This window comes from Macaca thibetana, chromosome 16, assembly GCF_024542745.1.
Source record: "Macaca thibetana thibetana isolate TM-01 chromosome 16, ASM2454274v1, whole genome shotgun sequence".
NCBI classification, from domain to species: Eukaryota; Metazoa; Chordata; class Mammalia; order Primates; family Cercopithecidae; genus Macaca; species Macaca thibetana.
The window spans coordinates 26552356-26569470 of record NC_065593.1 but is presented as its reverse complement, the minus strand read 5'-3'; the positions used below and the strand labels follow the sequence as shown (position 1 = coordinate 26569470).

The window sequence follows — 17115 nt, the reverse complement described above, 5'->3', positions numbered from 1 at the left end:
GTCTCTAAAGTCTCTTAAAACCAAATAATTGAGACTTAAGAATTTTTGTCTTTTCTCTATGCTGTACAACTTAAATTTAGTCAACTTCAATAGTACATATCAGCAAAGCCATTCAACTATTTTAAAAACTAATTTATTCAAATAGGCAATAAATTCATATATCTCTAAATCAAAACAGAGCTTCCTTATGCTTTTACATAGATACATACTATTTCATTTTATGGGTGTACATTTGATAGTTACAATCCAATGTACTCTATCTGTAATGTACGTGGAGACCTTTTCCCCAGTCTCATTAAGTGCAAAGTTTTTTGGTCTCTGTCAATCTGGTAAGTGAAAACATGCATCTCAGTGTACTTTTAATTCAGATATTTTATCGTTTAAATTGTTTAAGAACCACATATATCTATTTTGGTAAACTTATTGTTTCCTTTGCCCATTCCTCTATTGGGCAGTGGTCTTTTAAAATTAGTATGACCTTTTTACATTCAAGAATGAGATATCTACCTATAAAACGGGTTGAAAATAATTTCTCCCCGTCTTGTCATTTCCATTTTGACTTTGGTTATGGTGGCTTTTTTGTTTTCTGAAGAAGTTTTTGATTTTTATTTTGTTCAACCTTGTATTCTTTTCCTATATGGCTTTTGAATTTTCGTTATTATTTCAAGGAATGAACTGGATTTTTTTTCTGAATTTTTTTTTTTTTAAAGACAGTCTCGCTCTGTCACCCAGGCTAGAGTGCAGTGGCACAATCATAGCTCACTAAAGCCTCAGACTCCTGGGCTCAAGCGATTCTCCCACCTTGGTCTTCCAAAGTACTAAGATTACAAGTGTGAGCCACCGTACTCAGCCCTCTGTGAGATTTTAAAAACAATTTTTACATATCTAACACGCAGATTTTGGCTTAAAAACACTATTCTTCTATAAAGAATCATGCATGACTCCTTGAAGAAATCACAATTTCAGAGCAGAGGTAAGAAAAGGAGAAGGTAGGCCGGGTGCGGTGGCTCATGCCCGTAATCCCGACAGTTTGGGAGGCTGAGGTGGGGGGATCACCTGAGGTAAGGAGCTCCAGACCAGCCTGACCAACATGGAGAAACCTCGTCTCTACTAGAAATACAAAATTAGCCAGGCATGGTGGTGCATGCCTGTAATTCCAGCTACTCAGGAGGCTGAGGCCGGAGAATCGCTTAAACCTGGGAGGCAGAGGTAGTGGTGAGCTGAGATCGTGCCTTTGTACTCCAGCCTGGGCAACAAGAGCGAAACTCTGTCTCAAAAAAAAAAAAAAGGAGAAGGAATTCTGGTATATCTTACTATTCTAGAAAATCAGGAAAAACTAGCAGCAACAAAACAGGACACAGAAGCCTACTTAGAAGGGTTCCTCCTAACCAAATATGAGAAAATTTGAGCATTAAAATAAGTCAACAAATTAAAACTAGTTGAATAAAAATAGAATTTGTTACTCCATACTGATTTTAAAATATCAAAGCTGAGAAAAGGAATGCTCTTTTTTAAAAATTTATATATAACTTCTCTTTTTTTTTTTTTTCTTTTTAGGGACAGGGTCTTGCTATGTTCAGCCCAAGCTGGTCTCAAACTCCTGGGCTCAAATAATCTTCCCGTGTTGGACTTATAAAGTGTTAGGGTTACAGGCGTCAGCCACTATGCTCGCCTGTTTTTATATATATATATATTTTAGGGTTGGTCAAGTGAAGCAGTGGGAGCAGAGAAGGAACGCTCTTCTTTATATAAAAATGCAAACTAATAAATGTGGAAGAAATGTTAGAAAATTGCCATCTCCCAACTGCCAAAGGAACAATTTATTCAAGCAAAAATAATCGATGCTAAAACTACTGGGTGAAAGGCTATGGGAAGAAAATGGATATTTACTCAGCTTCATGTATTAGTGTAAGAATTATATGTTAATTTATATAAAAGGGGAAAAAAGTACTGTTACAATGGAGAAATACTGTGAACAGCATCTTAACTGAGTGATCAAACCTAATATTACCTTTGGTCTGTGACGTAGTACATAAAGAACACATCACTCATTAGAATCCCTGCCAAAAATGTTTAACCTGAGGCTAATCATGAGGAAATCATCACAGAAGTTCAAATTGAGATACATTCTGCAAAACTACAGCCCTATACTGGGGGAAAAATGTCACAAAAGGTAGTGGGAAAGTGTAGGGGACTATTCCAAATTGAAGGAGACTGAAGAACTATGACAACTAGCTATAGAATCCGGGTGGGGACAGGACAAATTATAAAGGACTTTATTGAAGTCAACTGGGGAGATAGTATTGTATTTGTATTTTAATTTTCCTCATAAGTGTATGGTGGTTATACCAGAAAATGTCTTTGTTCTTAGGAGATACATGCAACAGAGTTTATAAATAAGAAATAAAGCAAAACCTGCAAACTGTTCAGCACAAAAACAAAATATATACTTTCAAATAAATCAAATGTGGTAAAATGTTAACAATCTAGATGAAGCGTAGGTGGATATTAAATGACTGTAGTATTTTTTCAACTTTCCTATAGGTTTGAATTTTTTTTTTTTTTTTTTGAGATGGAGTCTCGCTGTCGCCAGGCTGGAGTGCAGTGGCGTGATCTCAACTCACTGCAACCTCCACCTCCTGGATTCAAGCGATTCTCCTGCCTCAGCCTCCTGAGTAGGTGGGACTACAGGAGCGCACCACCACGCCTAGCTAATCTTTGTATTTTTAGTAGAGATGGGGCTTCACCATGTTGGCCAGGATGGTCTCGAACTTTTGACCTCGTGATCCGCCCGCCTCAGCTCCCAAAGTGCTGGGATTACAGGCGTGAGCCACCACGTCCGGGTAAATATTTTCAAAATAAGCTGCTGGGTGGAAATTCTCCCAGTTTCTTCTTGGCACTTTAAAATAAAAGCATTATCTTTTTCTTACAAGAAATGTGTTAATGTATGTGTCAGGTACAGTGAATAAAAAAGAAAACAGAACATACCCCATGGTGCCTAAAATAGAACAATTAACAGCACTAATGAAGTCCAATGTGCCTCATTCTAACTGTTTCCCCCCATAGACATGACCCCTATTTTCTAGTACATTTATGGTTTTATTGTTTTCCATTCAAATCTTCGATCCACAATAAAATTTCTGACATTAAAAAGATACTGGGCTGGGCGCAGAGGCTCACGCTTATAATCCCAGCACTTTGGGAGGCTAAGACGGGTGGATCACGAAGTCAGGAGATCGAGACCATCCTGGCTAACACACAGTGAAGCCCCATCTCTACTAAAAATATGAAAAAATTAGCCGGGCGTGGTGGTGGGTGCCTGTAGTCCCAGCTACTTGGGAGGCTGAGGCGGGAGAATGGCATGAACCCGGGAGGCGGAGCTTGCAGTGAGCCAAAATCACGCCACTGCACTCCAGCCTGGGCGACAGAGCGAGACTCCGTCTCAAAAAAAAAAAAAAAAAGACACTGGCCGGGCACGGTGGCTCACGCCTGTAATCCCAGCACTTTGAGATGCTGAGGCAGGTGGATGATCTGAGGTCAGGAGCTTGAGACCAGCCTGGCCAACATGGTGAAACCCCATCTCTACTGAAAATACAAAAATTAGCCAGGTGTGGTGGCGGGTGCCTGTAATCCCAGCTATTCGGGAGGCTGAGGCAGGTGAATCACTTGAACCGAGGAGACAGAGGTTGCAGTGAGCCAAGATCACACCACTGAACTCCAGCCTGGGTGACAGAGCAAGCGTCCATCTCAAAATAAATAAATGATAAACAACAGGAGGAATGGCCTAGTTACTTTTCCTGGTTCTTTGTCCTATACCTGACAATAAACTGTTAACTACCAGCAAGCAGCCTGGTACAAGAAATGATGGCATAGGTTTCTTCCTCCAATCCTGAAAAACAAATGCTGGATTTGCTTCCTAGACATTCTTTCACTGGTGATATTTTCACTAAAATATTTCGTTTCCAAACAGAAACTGCATAAATTATTATAAGCCTGTTTCTTGCCATCCTGTACCAAATGCACAGAGGTACACAATGATTATACATGATTTTCTTTCTTTTTTCTTGAGACAGTCTTGCTGTGTCACCCAGGCTGGAGTGCAGTGGTGCGATCGATCTTGGCTCACTGTAATCTCTGCCTTGTGGGTTCAAGCGATTCTCCTGCTTCAGCCTCTGGAGTAGCTGGGATTACAGACACACACCACTGTGCCCGGCTAATTTTTTATTTTTAGTAGAGACAGGGTTTCACCATCTTGGCCAGGCTGGTCTCGAACTCCTGACCGTGTGACCCACCCACCTCGGCCTCCCAAAGTGCTGGGATATCAGGCGTGAGCCACCGCACCTGGCCTTCTTTCTTTTTTTAAAAAAAATGGGGTCTCGCCTAGGCGTGGTGGCTCACGCCTGTAATCCCAGCACTTTGGGAGGCCAAGGTAGACTGATCACGATGTCAGGAGACTGACACCATTCTAACACGGTGAAACCCCGTCTCTACTGAAAATACAAAAAATCAGCTGGGCGTGGTGGCACGGACCTGTAGTCCCAGCTACTTGGAAGGCTGAGACAGGAGAATTGCCTAAACCCAGGGGGCAGAGGGGTTGCAATGGGCAAGAAAAAAAAAGATGGGATCTCACTTTGTCACTCAGGCTGGAGTACAGTGGCATGATCATAGCTCATTGCTGCCTTCAACTCCTGGGCTCAAACAATCCTCCCATCTTAGTCTCCTATGTAGCTGGACCTACAGGTGCATACCACCATGACCAGCTCCTCTTCCTTAATTTTTAATAAACACATAACCCCAAGATTTATGCAGGGCCCAGTCCATTTAAGACTCTTCTCAAATACTACCTCCTCCCAGAGGATATCTCTATAAATAGTAACCATTTATTCTCTATTTTTCTTCACAACATTCATCACTAAGTGACATTAGTTGATTTTTTGGGTGGTGGTCTGTTTCCTCAACTAAAAGTTAAGCTCCATAATGAAGACAGGGATTTTGTTGCCTTCTAACATCTGGAACAGTGTCTGGCAAAGAGCAGACACTCAGAAAATATTTGCCAAATAAGTAAGCTTAACTGAGCTACCTATCCAAATAGTTCCTTAACGGTGTTTATTGTTTTCTATGAAATAGACAAAAATTCAGTGTTTGCAAATTTGTTTTTTCATCCATAAGAATAAAAAGAAATGAAAGCAATGAAATAATCACTATAAATAATTATATTCTGCGTCAGAATGAAAATATTTCCAGAACATTGTGGGAGCCTCACTTGTTCATCAACATTACCTGTTTTTATCAAATACTGTCATTTGTGCAACAAATGTCTTTTCCCCATCCTCACGATTTCGTTTTCTTCTGGCTGGAAGCTCTTCATTGACATCTAAATTTAACAAACATTTCTCATAAATCAAATATTAGAACAAAAATGTGTTATTTATGAGATATGGTGCCTTAAATAAAACATGCTACATTTATCCCAAATGAGGTACAAATTACACTAAAGTTGCAATAATACACAGACTATATGTTTTCCAATTTTGCATTTTTACTATATGTTCTTTTTAACACAACATTAACCTCACATCTTTGCAAATGCTAATGTTTCTATTGAGAATTATCTTTGCTAGGCAAATTCCTTCTCACTCATGGTAACTCTCCAAAAACTTCAAACAATACTTCAAGAGTCAAAGACTATTTTTTCCAAGGTGGTTCTCTGCTGAACTTCACATATACCTGTATTATGCCACTATCATTTTGCTACAATGATTTATTTCATGTCTATTTCCCTACACTAGGTTGTGAGACTCTGGAGGATAGGATTGAATGTTTTAATCATCTTCAATTAAATTAGATCATCCCCAGCACCTATGTGTTTGTTGAATGAATACCTCAAAGATGAATTCACAATTGTTGGAAGAATAGAGTGATGGGTAGGGGGATAAATATGCAACAAGTATAAAAAAAAGTTCATTGTTAAATCTAAGAGGTAAGTAGATAGGTGTTCACTATAAAACACTTCTCATTGTCCTTTATGTTTGAAAATTTGCACAACAAAATATTGAGGTGGAAGTGAATTCACTGCTTGCTTTAAGACTCAGCACCATGACTATCATGAAGAAACACTGGTACAATCATTTTCAGTTACCATCTTAACCTCCAGTGATAAAATCTAGTAAAAAAAATTACCAATATTTTCATTGGTTTCTCCATTAATCATTCCATTAAACTCTCTTCTTCCTGGACGAGTCACTCGAAATAGCAACGAGTAAGACTTCACCATATGGCTGTTACTAGGTTCAAATTCATTACTGGAAACTGCAAGGGACGGGAAATTTCCAGGTTTTGTTTGATTGAGGTCAGGATTCAAAGGCACCTGCTTTTTACCTGTGGGAACTTGCCTTATTGGACAACTTACATCCTGCAAAGGTAAAGATTATTAAATTATATTTATTTGTATATAAGCAGTAAGATTTATAATAAAACTTCTAGTCATAGCTATAGGAAACAATGGGAGATAGACCATGATCACCAAATGGAATGTTAAAATTCTAACCATAGTTCTGAAAATTGTGAAGCAAAAATAAAAATTTGAAATACTTATATTCCAAAATATTAAAGCAATTGACGTTTTCTCCAACATAATAAAATTATAATGACACAGTATATCTAATATTTAGCTAACAGTGATCTTAAACAGTTGTATATTAGAAATATAGAATTAAAAGCATGCTACATATCTCTGGTAAGGCTTTTTAACAACAACAAAAAAACCATGTCAAAATGTTAAACTCATGTACGTTTATCAAATCTCTTAAATATTCTATTTTAACATGACAATGACTAATAGGACCATTAGAAATAAAAAAATGACTAATAATCCCATGGTCAACAGCTACATTATTAAACAGTAAATCCATATAGTTAAAATATGTTGTTTAACAGAAAGGATCATCATCCTTAAAGAAAGAAAAACAAAACTGGTTTTATTTACCAATGATCATATTCTGAGTAATATCCTGTTATTGTATGATTAGTTACACTGAAAATGCATACTAGAAAAACTGGAAGGATCAGAAAACCTTTATGACAGTATCTTACAGCAGCTACTTCTTTTAAAACAGACTACATACAGTCTAAAAAATTTTCTATTTTATAAGACTATAAAGTGAAAACTTTGAAATCTCACCCACCCCCAGGTCTTACACTCTGGAGATAACTAATACTAGCAGTTGGCTGTGTACATTCTTCCAGGAAAATGTTTACCCCGATAGTTTTTTTGAACATAAGAATGACTGTATTTATATTCGTATCTTATTCTAAGTAATGTATCTTGGATTTTCATATCATCACTTGTTGTAATGTGTATGGAGGTTAGGTAGGAGTAAGGAGTGATATTTCCCTTTTTTTTTGAGACAGAGTCTCAAAAAACAAACAAACAAACAAACAAACAAACGCTGGAGTGCAGTGGTGCGAACTCGGCTCACTGCAAGCTCCGCCTCCAGGGTTCACCCCATTCTCCTGCCTCAGCCTCCCAAGTAGCTGGGACTACAGGTGCCCATCACCAAACCCAGCTAATTTTTTGTATTTTTAGTAGAGACTGGGTTTCACCGTGTTAGCCACTCGATCTCCTGACCTCGTGATTCGCCCGCCTTGGCCTCCTGGATGCTAGGATTACAGGTGTGAGCCACCACACCTGGCAAGGAGTGACAGTTCCTAACTTTACATATATTTTTTTTTCTTGAGACAGTTTCACTCTGTCACACAGGCTGGAGCTCAGTGGTGCAATCATGGCTCACTGTAGCCTTGACTTGCTGGGCTCAAGCAATCCTCCCGAGTAGCTGGGACTACAGGCACACGCCATCATGCCTAGCTCATTTTTGTATTTTTGGTAGAGACAAGGTTTTGCCATGTTGCCCAGGATGCTTGAACTCCTGGGTTCAAGCAATCTGCCCACTTCTACCTCCCAAAGTGCTGGGATTATAGGTATAAGCTACTGCAACCGGCCTTTACATAAACTTTTAAAAATAAAGTTCCACTGCTGCCTCCGAGGCGCCTTAGTCTACTCCCTCCCAATGTCTGAGGCCCTTATGGCCTATGGTCTTGGAAGAATATCAGTACTGGGACCCTGGACCCAGACCAGTTCCCACTCCTCTTGAAACACTCAGGGACTTGAGGCAACTAAAGGTAGATCTGTTGGCTTTGATCCATTGACCAGGAAACATCATAACACTTGTTTCTATGGTGAAATAACTTCACCTTATAAAAATTTGAAGCAATGTATTAATAACATTAATACGAATGGCTAATAACACTGACAACAAAATTTCTTTGCCTGAGAGCAGTGTTAAAAAGGATAATCTTGTGGGAAAAAACTCTCTCTTAGCCCTTATCTAAAATATCAATGGGTACAAATAGCTAAGAAATACGCTGAGACTGAAATGGTAGAAAGGCAACTAAATTTATGCCAAATGCTAAAACAGTTTCTCCATTTCCAGACTCCTATAGTGTTGGCCGGGCGCAGTGGCTCAAGCCTGTAATCCCAGCACTTTGGGAGGCCGAGACGGGAGGATCACGAGGTCAGGAGATCGAGACCATCCTGGCTAACACGGTGAAACCCCGTCTCTACTAAAAAAAAAAAAAAAAATACAAAAAACTAGCCAGGCGTGGTGGCGGGCGCCTGTAGTCCCAGTTACTCGGGAGGCTGAGGCGGGAGAATGGCATAAACCCAGGAGGCAGAGCTTGCAGTGAGCTGAGATCTGGCCACTGCACTCCAGCCTGGGCGACAGGGTGAGACTCCGTCTCAAAAAAAAAAAAAAAAAAAAAAAAAAAAAAAAAAAAAAAAAAAAAAGAGAAAGTGTTGTACAGACATTTATTAAAAGACTAGAAAAACTACACAGATATGCGAGTTGGCAAAAGAGGTTATCAGTTTTATAATTAGGCCATTAACATATTTCTTAAGCTTTCAAAATTTAAAACTCGGCTTTAAAATACAATATATATGCATAAAGATGTCCAATTAAGCAAATTATTCCATTTAATCTACCAATATCATTTTACTGACATTGACATTACCTTTCTTTTTTTGTGGCAAACTTTCACAAGCAGGACTTCTAGGGTAACAGAATTTTGTTCATTTTCTGAGTTTTGTGATGGCTTATCTAAATAGAAAATCAGCATTTTAAAATATATTTTAAAAATATATAAACACAGTACTCATTTTGTTAGTAAGTCAGGGAATTTAAAACAGATTTCCCATAATACTTCTCAAAAGTTCACTCATTCTTTTTTCCTCAAATCACTTCTAAACTTACAGCGAACTCTTTAAAAGCCTTTATATATAGTCTAAATAAACCGTTCACAAGACAAATATAGTTATTGTCCTATATGCTGTAATTTTTTTTCCGTTAGATATAGGTTTTGCTCTGTTACCCAAGGTACAGTGCAGTGGCACAATCACAGCTCACTGCAATCACAAGCTCCTGGGATCAAGTGATCCTCACACATCAGCACGTTAGCCTCCTGAGTACCTGGGATTACAGGCGTGAGCCACCATGCCCAGGTTGTAAGTATAAAAAATATTCACTGGTCAGGCATAATGGCTCATGCCTGTAATCCCAACACTTTGGGAGGCCAAGGCAAGAATATCACTTGAGGCCAAGAGTTCAAGACTGGCCTGAGCAATACAGAGACCTCGTCTCTACAAAATGTCAAAAAATTAGCTGGGTGTGATGATGGGTGGCATGTGCCTGTAGTCCTAGCTACTTCAGAGGCTAGGTGGAAGGATCTCTTGAGCCAAGGAGTTCGAGGCTGCAGTGAGCTATGACCCTGTCACTGCCCTCTAGTCTGGGTGAAACAGTGAGATCCTGTCTCTAAAAAAAATCTATACATTTCTATGTTTATATATATATATGTGTGTGTGTATATATATACACACATACACACACACATACACATGTATTTCCTAATTCCTTTTTTCTTTTTGAGACAGACTCGCTGTCACCCAGGCTGGAGTGCAGTAGGGCGATCTTGGCTCACTGAAACCTCTGTCTCCCAGGTTAAAGTGATCCTCCCACCTCAGTCTCCTGAGCAGCTGGGACTACAGGTGCGCACCACCACATTCAGCTGATTTTTTAAATTTTTAGTACAGATGGGGTTTCACCATGTTGGCTAGGCTGGTCTTGAACTCCTGACCTCAAGTGATCCACCCGCCTTGGCCTCCCAAAGTGCTGGGATTAACAGGTGTGAGCCACCACATCTGGCCATATTTACTGAATATTTCTCATTTGAAGATTTAATATCTTTGTTTGTTTGTTTTTCAGACAAGGGTCTGGTTATGTTGCCCAGTATGGTCTGAAACTTCTGGGCTCAAGTGATCCTCCCATTTTAGCCTCCTAAGTAGCTGAGACTACAGGCACATGGAACTGGGCCGGCTTGAAGATTGAACATTTATGATAATACACTGCTAGTCAAATGTAATTTTGACAAATACAGTTAAAGCTTCTTGGCAGAAAGCATAAATGAAACTAGTTGCAGGAGGGCCGGGTGTGGTGGCTCACACCTGTAATCCCAGGTGGCCGAGGTGGGCGAATCACTTAAGGCCAGGAGTTTGAGACGAGACTGGCCAACATGTTGAAATGAAATCCTGTCTCTATTAAACATATAAAAATTAGGGGCCGGGTTCGGTGGCTCATGCCTATTGTAATCCCAGCACTTTGGGAGGCCGAGGCGTGCAAATCACCTGAGGTTGGGAGTTCGAGATCAGCCTGACCAACATGGAGAAACCCCATCTCTACTAAAAATACAAAAAATTAGCCAGGCATGGTGGTGCATGCCTGTAACACCAGCTACTCTGGAGACTGAGGCAAGAGAATTTTTTTTTTTTTTTTGAGATGGAGTCTCGCTCTGTTGCCCAGGCTGGAGTGCAGTGGCGCGATCTGGGCTCACTGCAAGCTCTGCCTCCCCGGTTCACACCATTCTCCTGCCTCAGCCTCTCAAGTAGCTGGTACATGCGTCCGCCACCGCACCTGGCTGATTTTTTTTTGTATTTTTAGTAGAGACGGAGTTTCACCGTGTTAGCCAGGATGGTCTAGATCTCCTGACCTCGTGATCCGCCCGTCTCGGCCTCCCAAAGTGCTGGGATTACAGGCGTGAGCCACCGCGCCTGGCCGAGGCAAAAGAATTGCTTGAACTGGGAGGTGGAGGTTGTGGTGAGCTAAGATCGTGCCACTGCACTCCAGCCTGGGCAACAAAAGCGAAACTTTGTCTCAGAAAAAAAAAAAAAAAATTAGCTAGTGTGGTGGCACCCGCCTATAATCCCAGATACTTGGGAGGCTGAGGCATGAGAATCACTTGAACCTGGAGGCAGAGGCTGCAGTGATCTGAGATCAAACCACTGCACTCCAACCTGAGTGACAGAGAAATTATTTTCTGGAAACAGAGATATTGACACAGTTCACTATCTTATTTACATCAATATCAAGAAAAATAAAAACAAAGTAAAACTGAGCAATCTTTGAACTTTATATATTTTGTCATGTAGATAGGAAAAAAGCTTAATCTGACTACTTTCCAAAAATTTCAGTGATGGGTAAACTATGTGTTCTACACAGGTCCCTGAGAACAAAGGGCTAATGAATGTATAAAATTAAATTAAAATTATAAGCTTCTGAAGAATTAAAGTCTAGACATGTCAGAAGCACCACAGAAAACAAAATACGATGACTAGAAATAAGGACTACAAGCACACCATTACAAATAATTGAAGGAAATCAAAAACAGTAATGCTACCCAGGTTACTTCTATATAAAAAATAGACCAGATCTAAGGTAAAAACTAGAAATTACATTAGCTGCTAATACAAATATGAGATTTCAAATTTCTTACACAAAAACCCTAAGGCCAGTCTCAGTGGCTCACACCCATAATCCCAGCACTTTGGGAGACTGAGGTGAGAGAATCACTTGAGCCCAGGAGTTTGAGACCAGCCTGAGAAATGTAGTGAGATACCATCTTAACAAAAAAATTTTTTTTAATTAGCCAGGCATGGTGGGGACGCTTGTAGTTCTAGCTGCTCAGGAGGCTGAGGCAGGAGGATCACTTGAGCCCAGGAGTTGATCACACCACTGCACTCCAGCCTGGGCGACATGAGCAAAACCCTGTTTCAAAAAAAAAAAACCACAAAACCCAGAGTGTCATTTAAAAATGGTTATATAAGAGCAGTCTGACGGCTGGGCGCGGTGGCTCAAGCCTGTAATCCCAGCACTTTGGGAGGCCGAGACGGGTGGATCACGAGGTCAGGAGATCGAGACCATCCTGGCTAACACGGTGAAACCCCTTCTCTACTAAAAAAAATACAAAAAAATTAGCCGGGCGAGGTGGCGGGTGCCTGTAGTCCCAGCTACTCGGGAGGCTGAGGCAGGAGAATGGTGTGAACCCGGGAGGCGGAGCTTGCAGATCGCGCCACTGCACTCCAGCCTGGGCGACAGAGCGAGACTCCGTCTCAAAAAAAAAAAAAAGCAGTCTGACAATTGGCAAGGTTGTCTTTTGTCTTTTTCAGATAGGATCTCGCTCTGTCAGTCAGACTGGAGTACAGTGGTGTGATCTTGGCTCACTGTAGCCTCAACCTCCAAGATTCAAACAATCCTCCCACCTCAGCCCCCTGAGTAGCTGAGACTACAGAATAGCTAGGACTATAGGCATGTGCCACTGTGCCCAGTTAATCTTTTTTCTACTTCTTATAGATAGGTTCTCCCTGTGTTGCCCAGGCAAGCCTCAAACAATTCTTCTATCTCAGCCTCCCAAGGTGTTGACATTATAGCTGTGAGCCACCATGCCCAGCCTAATATTTGGGACTTTTTGGAGACAGGGTCTCACTCTGTTGCCCAGCCTGGAGCAGAGTTGTGCAATCATAGCTCACTGTAACCTTGAATTCCTGAGCTTACGCAACCCTGCCACCTTGGACTTCCAAGTACCTAGAACTACAGGACATACCACTATACCTGGCTAATTTTTGTACAAGATGGGGTCTGTGTTGCCCAGGCTGGTCTTGAACTCCTGGCCTCAAGTCATCTTCCCGCCTCAGCCTCCCAAAATGCTGAGATTACAGACATGAGTCACCATGTCAGGCCTCATTTTCTTTTTTTTTTTGAGACGGAGTCTCGCTCTGTCGCCCAGGCTGGAGTGCAGTGGCCTGATCTCAGCTCACTGCAAGCTCCGCCTCCTGGGTTCACGCCATTCTCCTGCCTCAGCCTCCCGAGTAGCTGGGACTACAGGCGCCCGCCACCTCGCCCGGCTAGTTTTTTGTAGTTTTTAGTAGAGGCGGGGTTTCACTGTGTTCACCAGGATGGTCTCGATCTCCTGACCTCGTGATCCACCCGTCTCGGCCTCCCAAAGTGCTGGGATTACAGGCTTGAGCCACCGCGCCCGGCCGTCAGGCCTCATTTTCAATCTTTGTTTCTTACTAAACAATACCAAGATAACCAAACTGGCATGTTTCTAATAATGGTTTTATTCCACTGCATAATAAAAAAAAGATATACAGTATACACAGACTTATGATGGACAAGCTGATAAGTATTTTTCCTTTTTTTTCTTTTTTTTTTCTGGAGATACAGTCTGGCTCTGTCACCCCGGCTGGAGTACAGTGACGCAATCTCGGCTCACTGCAACCTCCGACTCCCGAGTTCAAGCGATTCTTCTGCCTAAGTCTCCCAAGTAGCTGGGACTACAGGCGCTCACCACCACACCCAGCTAATTTTTGTATTTTTAGTAGAGATGGGGTTTCACCATATTGGCCAGGCTGGTCTTGAACTCCTGACCTCATGATACACCCACCTCAGCCTCCCAAAATGCTGGGATTACAGGCGTGAGCCACCGCACCCGGCCGTATATTTCCATTTTTAAAACAACTCTAGGCCGGGCGCGGTGGCTCACGCCTGTAATCCCAGCACTTTGGGAGGCCAAGGCAGGCAGATCACGAAGTCAGGAAATCGAGACCATCCTGACTAACACGGTGAAACCCCATCTCTACTAAAAATACAAAAAATTAGCCGGGAGTGGTGGCGGGTGCCTGTAGTCCCAGCTACTCTAGAGGCTAAGGCAGGAGAATGGTGTGAACCCGGGAGGTGGAGCTTGCAGTGAGTCGAGACGGTGCCACTGCACTCCAGTCTGGGCGACAGAGCAAGACTCTGTCTCAAAAACACAAACAAAACAAAACAAAAAAAACAACTCTAATTCTTTCCAGCATGCTTTGAGCTTTTACTGGAGTAATATACTATGTAATTTCCTTTGCATAATATCTAAAATATTAATATATGCCATTGGTAAGAGAGGTTATTTCAGTTGTTTTACTGTCTTTTTAAAACATGACGCAGTATCATTAATTCAAAATATGCATAAAAGGTTCTACTGAGGAGATTCTTTACCTATTGAAGTTCTAAGAAAATTTGTTAAAATCATCATTAGCCAGGCGTGGTGGCTCGCACCCCCTTGGGAGGCCAAGGCAGGTGGATCACGAGGTCAGGAGTTCAAGACCAGCCTGGCCAGCACGGTGAGACCCTGTCTCTACTAAAAATACAAAATATTAGCCGGGCATGGGGCGTGTGCCTGTAATCCCAGCTACTCGGGAGGCTGAGGCAGGAGAATCACTTGAACCCAGGAGGCGGAGGCTGCAGTGAGCCGAGATCACACCATTGCACTCCAGCCTGGGCAACAGAGTAAGACTCTGTCCCTCCCGAAAAAAAAAAATTTCATCATTAGCCTTTATAACTTAAAGCTCAAAAACATCAGAATCAACATTTTTTTTTCCATTAAACATAATTTTATAAATTTACACTCAGAAGCCCCACTTTTTTTTACATTCACAAAGGTATCTTGCTATTAAAATGCCACTTATTTACTTTTAAGTACATACCATTTTTGTGGAAGAAACCAGTAAATGTAAGCTGCAAATGAGCTGACAAGCTAAAAAAAAAAAAAAAAAAAAAAAAAAAGGAAAATATTTTATCATTTTAATGCTCTGTAGTAAAATAACCTAGACTTTAAAATATAACATTGAAATCAAAGTTACTTCAGCTCATTTATAAATATTTGTACTCAATTGTTATTCAGGCCCATGACTCTATGCTTTCCCTGAAATATGACATCCAAAAGTGTGTCTATACACCTAACAAAACATAAGCATCAAAAAACCGCTCACAACTCACAAAAAATAAAACCACAAAAACACCAGAGCAAGGCAGAAAAAATCAGACCACCAAGTTAGAGGCCAGGTAATTTACTGTGTTTTAGTGTTCTACCTATAAAACGACAGCAGGTATGCCTTCCCACCTTTAAAAAAGGAATTTTGGAAGGTTTTTGGAATTCTTTTTGTTTTGTTTTAATGAAGTTTTAATCAATGACTTCATCAAAAGGAAATTCTGAAAAGGGTAGCTAAATCCACGCAAAAAAATTTGAATATTCTGAAGCTATGGAAATTCAACCTTCCCAATAAAAATGATATAGAACCATTACTTTACTCTTCAAATAGCAATGAAATACACAATTACAAATCTGATATAGATGTATAATTTACTGTTTCAATATATCATTTTCACTGTTAGTTTTAGAAGCTATGGAAAAGTAAAAGAAAGCATGAACTAGAACTAGTGCTCCTTCTATTTTCACAAATATTAACAACAGAAAAAATTATAAGGATGGGATAAAATAAACAAAAGCATCAGTAAGCTTTTGAAGTACCTTTAAACTGCAAAACAGAATACAGTTGTTGATCAGGAGACATTCATAAGTTTCCTGAGCATAGTTTCCATAGTGTGACTTGTATAGACACCAGATTATGGAGGGCTATACAGAACAGATGGTGGGGAAATGAAAGCAGTACTGATCCCTTATTTAAGGCATTTACTAATGGGCACTAAAGACTAGTAAAGAGCGTATGTGTGTGTATATGTATATGTATTTTTTAAATGATGGTGACAATCTAGGCATTTTTGTAATCACATGGGAACAGTTACAGAAAGACACTGCAGCAAGAGAGTACTAAGGAGCAAGTAATGACTGGAAATAAGAACATATTATGAAGAGGTTAGCCTTGTAAATTTGACCAGGACTTCTCTTTCTCTTTTTTGAGATGAAGTTTCCCTCTTCTCGCTCAGGTTGGAGTGCAATGGCGCAATCTCAGCTCACTGCAACCTCCGCCTCCCGAGTTCAAGCGATTCTCCTGCCTCAGCCTCCCAAGTAGCTGGGATTACAGGCGTGAGCTACTGAGCCCGGCTGGACTCCCCTTTTTCTAAGATAGAGAAATAAGAGGCAAATAAGTAAGACATTTCCATGGAAGATGGGGGCTATCTCCATCTACTTAGTGAAATAGGCCATGAAACGGTCTGCTAAAAAAACTACAGGGTGGGCTGGGCACAGTGGCTCACGTCTGTAATCCCGGCACTCTGGAAGGCCGAGGCAGGGGATTACCAGCTCAGGAGTTCAAGGCCAGCCTGGCCAGTATGGTGAAACCCCGTCTCTACTAAAAATACAAAAATTAGCTGGGCGTGGTGGCACGTGGCTGTAGTCTCAACTACTCGGGAGGCTGAGGCAGGAGAATTGCTTGAACCTGGGAGGCAGAGATTACAGTGACCCGAGACTGCGCCATTGCACTCCAGCTTGGGCGACAGGGGGATACTCCGTCTCAAAAACAAAACAAAACAAAACAAACAAACAAAAAACCCAAAAAAACCCTACAGAGTTGGGGTTTTAAAGGGCATTTCTAGAACAGTAGTACAGAAAGTATGCTGAGGGCCTGGTGCAGTGGCTCACAATTGTAATCCCAGCATTTTGGGAGGCCAAGGCAAGAGGATCACGAGGTCAGAAGATCAAGACCATCCTGGCTAACACGGTGAAACCCAATCTCTACTAAAAATACAAATATTAGCAGGCATGGTGGCATGCGCCCGTAATCCCAGCTACTCGGGAGACTGAGACAGGAGAATCACTTGAGCTCAGGAGGCAGAGGTTGCAGTGAGCCGAGACTGCATCACTGCACTCCAGCCTGGGCAACAGAGCAAGACTCCATCTCAAAAAAAAACCAAAAACAAAAAACACAAACAAACAAACAAAAAAAAGTATGCTATC

At 41.1% G+C, this 17115-nt stretch overlaps 2 protein-coding genes across 6 annotated transcripts in view; one reads left to right on the top strand and one right to left on the bottom strand.

Annotated features, from left to right (window-relative positions):
• The window catches only part of COPRS (coordinator of PRMT5 and differentiation stimulator), a 415601-nt gene that overhangs the window by 272948 nt on the left and 125538 nt on the right, over window positions 1-17115 (top strand). The window lies entirely within an intron of this gene.
• The window catches only part of SUZ12 (SUZ12 polycomb repressive complex 2 subunit), a 66362-nt gene that overhangs the window by 20273 nt on the left and 28974 nt on the right, over window positions 1-17115 (bottom strand). For all 5 annotated transcript variants that reach the window (XM_050763795.1, XM_050763796.1, XM_050763798.1 and 2 more), the window contains 4 exons: window positions 14906-14955; window positions 9067-9152; window positions 6181-6412; window positions 5281-5374 (listed from right to left, as the gene is read on the bottom strand). In XM_050763795.1, the coding sequence (XP_050619752.1) occupies window positions 5281-5374; window positions 6181-6412; window positions 9067-9152; window positions 14906-14955 (462 nt within the window). The remainder of the gene's footprint in view (window positions 1-5280; window positions 5375-6180; window positions 6413-9066; window positions 9153-14905; window positions 14956-17115) is intronic.